The sequence below is a fragment of the Emys orbicularis genome, chromosome 5, assembly GCF_028017835.1.
Source record: "Emys orbicularis isolate rEmyOrb1 chromosome 5, rEmyOrb1.hap1, whole genome shotgun sequence".
Lineage (NCBI taxonomy): Eukaryota > Metazoa > Chordata > Testudines > Emydidae > Emys > Emys orbicularis.
The window spans coordinates 132,640,997-132,646,564 of record NC_088687.1 but is presented as its reverse complement, the minus strand read 5'-3'; the positions used below and the strand labels follow the sequence as shown (position 1 = coordinate 132,646,564).

The 5,568-nt window shown below is 43.9% G+C and overlaps 1 protein-coding gene across 1 annotated transcript; it reads left to right on the top strand.

Moving 5' to 3' along the window:
* The first annotated feature begins 1,724 nt into the window (after nucleotides 1-1,724).
* LOC135879180 (immunoglobulin kappa light chain-like) lies at nucleotides 1,725-5,179 on the top strand. The gene is made up of 3 exons (XM_065405082.1): nucleotides 1,725-1,773; nucleotides 2,205-2,552; nucleotides 4,842-5,179. The coding sequence occupies exons 1-3, from the start codon at nucleotides 1,725-1,727 to the stop codon at nucleotides 5,177-5,179; spliced, it is 735 nt and encodes a 244-aa protein (XP_065261154.1).
* Nucleotides 5,180-5,568: the final 389 nt, after the last annotated feature.

The following is a 5,568-nucleotide window of genomic DNA, read 5'->3' as shown; positions in this document are numbered from 1 at the left end:
AGTGTTTTTGACAATCACTGTACTGTTTTGTAAGGACATGATTTTCCTTTTTACTCAGTCTATACACTGGGTCTGCTACTGTTAGTACATTTTTTAAAAACAATGAAATTCCATTGCTCAATAATCTCATAGTCAACATTAGGAGTTGCAGAGATCAGGGGCTTGTACGATCCTGGAGCTGCACCAGGACACAGGGAATGGACGTTTACTGAGTGATTGCTTTGCTTATCTACCCACTTTAAACAAGAAGCTGAACTTCCACATAACTGACACCAGGTGGCCACATTCAGCTACCATTCCAACGGGAGGTACTGGGAGCACCACACTTTTGAAAATGACAGGTTTCAGAGTAGCAGCCGTGTTAGTCTGTATCCGCAAAAATAACAGGAGTACTTGTGGCACCTTAGAGACTAACAAATTTATTAGAGCATAAGCTTTCGTGGGCTACAACCCACTTCTTCGGATGCATATAGAGTGAACCATATATTGAGGAGATATATATACACACACATACAGAGAGCATGAACAGGTGGGAGTTGTCTTACCAACTCTGAGAGGCCAATTAAGTAAGAGAAAAAAAACTTTTGAAGTTTCTGAGCCATTACAAACATTGAATCTATCTCCCCTTGTAAGTATTTTCACACTTGCTTCTTATCAAACTGTCTGTACTGAACCATCTTGATTATCACTTCAAAAGTTTTTTTTCTCTTACTTAATTGGCCTCTCAGAGTTGGTAAGACAACTCCCACCTGTTCATGCTCTCTGTATGTGTGTGTATATATATCTCCTCAATATATGGTTCACTCTATATGCATCCGAAGAAGTGGGTTGTAGCCCACGAAAGCTTATGCTCTAATAAATTTGTTAGTCTCTAAGGTGCCACAAGTACTCCTGTTACTTTTGAAAATGAGACCAAATATTTTAGGTGCTGAAACACAGATTTATGAATCTAACTTTAAATGTTCAGGAATGAAAATCATGGTCTAGTTGCGCAATATTACACAGCACGTGGGTAGCCCCACTACAGGGCTCACAATCTATTTCATGGGAGCTTAGCCTATTCCTGTAAACTACACCTATCTTCGGGATTTAAATTGCAGCGTAGTCAGGAGGTTCTGGGTTAAGGTTCCCACAACCTTGTGCATCACTATAAGGTGATAACTGATAAATACAGAAGGGCTCATTAGGGAAAAGAAGGGTTAGTTCCCTGCTCAGATCCCCTAATGCAGGGAGATCACACCATCAGTATCACTTTTAGCAGAAGATTCCTAGTATAACAAAGATTCCACGCTAATTAAATTTAAACAAGCTGCCAAGCAATACTGATGAGCTGAGAACATTAATTCCCATCCAACTCTGACAAATGAAATTTCAACACAAAGTGACAGATAATGACTGTATCCTAATATGGGTTTGCTCAGCATCCAATAAAATAGGGCCCTGATCCAGTTAGGCATCATCACCATCATCAGAACTGCCATGGAAACACAAATGGAGGATGCTGTCCCAGGTCCAGTCAGGTTGAACTCGCCTATTTCATCTACCGCCCCTTTTCTTTCCCTTTTTCTGCACGTTTTTACGTCAGCTGGGAATTTTCATCTCTGAACTAAATTTGCATATTTCACACCCAAGTGACACCGCCCTGCAGCTCTGAGCTGTTATAAATGTTCCATGGCACTCATGACAGATTGTTGATCAGCACGGGGCCAGTGATAGGCATGAAGATGATCTCACAGGCTCAGCTCATCTGGCTGTTAGTGCTCTGGGTCCAGGGTAAGAATCAAATGAAGGGAGCGCTGGATCAGTTAAGCAACAATGAACCAAAGAAAATCTTAATAGCTATACAAATGTTGTGTAGTGATACATGCATATGCCTCAGTTAGTGCCAGTAACTTCTGAACTGAATGTCTCCTAACTTCAACTAAGAAAAAAAACAGGTTTGAGAAAAACACAGGCCATTGAAAACAACTTGGAATGAAAGAACCAACTCAAAACTTAAAGTTAGTGTCACTGTCAGAAGATGAATATTCATAAGTAGGGAAAGAGGAGCATGAAAATATGTTTTAAAACAAAATATTATGTATTTTGATTAACTAGACTATTGATTATATTTATTTACTCTATATTTATAAACTAGAGAGAGACACTCTATGCGGCGAGGTATTACCCATGTATATACTAACATATTCTGTTTGTTAATTCAGACTCCAATGGGCAGATTGTGCTGACTCAGACTCCAGAATCCCTGGCAGTGTCTCCTGGAGACACAGTCACTATCCGCTGCAAAGCCAGTTCAAGCCTCACCAGTGGTAGCTATCACTTACTAGCCTGGTACCAACAGAAACCAGGACAAGCTCTGAAGCGCCTTATCTATCATGCTACCTCCCCACAATCCGGGGTTCCAGCCCGGTTCAGTGGCAGTGGGTCTGGCACTGATTACACCCTCACAATCAGTAGGGTTGAAGCTGAAGATGCTGGAGATTATTATTGTCAACAAGGCAAGAGCTACCCTATCACAGTGATACAGTCCAATACAAAAACCTCCCCACGCTGTTCTTGTCAGTGTATCAGCTGTTTCCTATAGAGGATAATTACTACACTAGATTTCAGGCAATGTTCTGATCAGTCTTACAGCACTACACAGACTCCTCTGCTCTCACTGCTGAACCTTCTATACTACTTATGTCTCTTTCCCAACACCAGGGCCCCAATGCTGACATCAGTGTTGAGCTTATGCCAAGCACTAGCAGATGACTGGACCTTGCATTTTTCTCAATAGAGGAAAAAATCAGTGATGTGGAGTCTAAGGATACTAAGCATAACTTCTTTTATTCGCATGGAGCAGAGATGATCAAAGAGAGCATGCAGTCAAACCCCTCTTTCAAGATTTTCATCCCAACACAAATGCCCATATCTGAGGGAGCAAACCTGTCTCAAGAATTTACTCTAATCAGACACCAAGACACAGCAAATTCTCCTGTTGCTCATTCAGCTTCCTTTCCTCAGAACTCGGCCTAACCAAAACAACAGTACAGCATATCTTCCCAAAACTGAACATTTGTTCACACATGAAGAAAAACAACTTGAAAGACTATATGTAATGCCACCTAGCGACACCTGCCCTAACAATACAAATCCAGCTCAATACATTGTCCTGCCAAACATGTTTGCTGCTACAGACATTTATTTCAATAGAGGTTTATATGGGCAGCAGCTGAACTGGGGGGCTTTTGTCCTGCATAAACGATTTTGCTCCCAATTCACCAAAATAATGCTTTCTTGTTGCTCTGTCTGGGCATTTAACAGAGAGAGAGAGAGCCGCTCAGTGCTTTATGGACAATGCTATTGTGTGGAGAATCTGAACCGAGGTCCTGAACTGCAGAGCTAGCAGAGGCTAGCAGGGTTGAAGACGAATCAAGCTCACCTTCTGGAATGAAGGAACAACTCATGTTACTCTCTAGCAATCCATTCTAGTGGCTACTTAGAATAACAAACTGGAGTTATTGGCTGCATCCAGCCTTCGCAGCAACATGGAGCCTTTGAGGGAGAAAATGAGTAAGTGTCAGGTTCACAAGGGCATTTGACATTTTTTGGGCTAAGGGCAGAGGTTGGGGTTTGAGTATTTATCTGGTTTTATCCAAACTTTACTAACTTTGGAGGTGCTGGTTGCTGGGCTGGGATTCCCTTCCATTGAACTCCACCCAACTGCATTGTCAGCATCCAGATCCCTGTAGGGAGGACTCAGGTGCTAAGATTGTAGAGGACAAAGGTACAGCCTGGGTAGGTGGCAAAAAGGTTGAGTTCGTCAGACAGCAATGGACTCTGAAGGGGATCTTAAGGGATAGAATTGCTCCAATTTTGCCCAGGATTAGTCCCCTGCAATAGCAATTCCACCAGGAGACCAGGTCACAGCAACACAAAGTGGCTGTAACCTCCCCTATGGTGGGACATCCAAAGGGGACCACTGCAGCCCAAAGAGTGGCTGGTGCTGGGCAGGACAGGATAGTCAAAATAGGCCCCTCATCAGTTTCCACAAGCAGAGTCCTCATGTAGCCCCCAAAGCATTTTAAAGCTGCCCACTCCAGGCAGGAACCTGGAAGGAAGGTCACAGCAGGAGAACCCCGGTCCTGCGTGAATCCCCTTGAGGTAATAAGTAGTGTCACTGGAGCAGAGGAGGGTAATTTATATCTTTTGCCACCTGCATCACTGGATCTGTCCTAAAAGGTTTTCCCAGCTTTTAAAAGTTCTCCTTATATCCCTGCTTAAAACACTCCCAGCTCTCACTCAAAACAGATCAACTCTCTCCTGGTGTTTAATGGGAAAGGTTCCCAGTGAGCCAGCACTGAGTGAAATGCTCTGACCACTCCTCCTGCCAGCCCCTCTCTGAACAGCTGGTGGGTTCTGGCCCAGGGGATGTACGGTTACATGGAGGGGCTGTTTTGCATATTTTGACTGGAGTGTTTTGCATATTTCCACACTGCTTGACAGTCCCCTGCTGATATAAATGTTACACCCTGTGGTTCTGAACTCAGTGTCTGTCACTCTAGAAACAGCAAGATGATCTCACCGATTCAGCTTCTCTGGCTCCTGCTGTGGATTCATGGTAAAAACAGCAATAAGAGAGAGACTGGCGTAAAACAATGACATTTAAAATGATACAAAAGTCTTTATCAAAATGACAATACAGCTTAATCCCAGTCACAGCATATGGAAGCCTGAGTGCAATTTAGGGGTTTATATGAATATTATAGACCGGAGAACAAAAGTTTCGGTTGGCTGAATATTACTGCTTTTGATTGCTGTTATATTTTATTAATTTTAATTGTATGTTCCACATGCAGACTCCAGTGGGCAGATCGTGCTGACTCAGACTCCAGAATCCCTGGCAGTGTCTCCTGGAGACAGAGTCACCATCAACTGCAAAGCCAGTTCCAGTGTTTCTAGCATCTTACACTGGTACCAACAGAAATCAGGACAAGCTCCTAAGCTCCTTATCTATCTTGCTTCCACCCGTGCCTCTGGGGTCCCAGACCGGTTCAGTGGCAGTGGGTCTGGCACTGATTTCACATTCACCATCAGCAGGGTTGAAGCTGAAGATGCTGGAGATTATTATTGTCAGCAGGGTGCTAACTTACCTCTCACAGTGATACAGACCAGTTCAAAAACCTCCCTGCTCTGAGCTATTTCTGTTCCTCACTGTAACAGCTGTTTCCTGTACAGTGACTGAATCAGTACAGTTACTGCCTTCTCAAAAGGCAGCTGGGTGTCTATCAGGCTGTGAGACCCTTACCCCATTGTCCAATTCTCTCCCAACATTTACAGTCAGGACAAGATTTATCAGGGAGATCCATTACTTTACATTTAGGCCTTGGCTACACTCGGGACTTCCCAGCGCTGCCGCGGCAGCGCTGGGAAGCGCGAGTGTAGTCGCGCCACCAGCGCTGCGAGAGAGTTCTCGCAGTGAGAGAGCTCTCGCAGCGCTGTATGTACTCCACCTCTCCGAGAGGAATAGCTTGCAGCGCTGCGATTACACTGATTACACTGGCGCTTTACAGTGCTATACTCGCT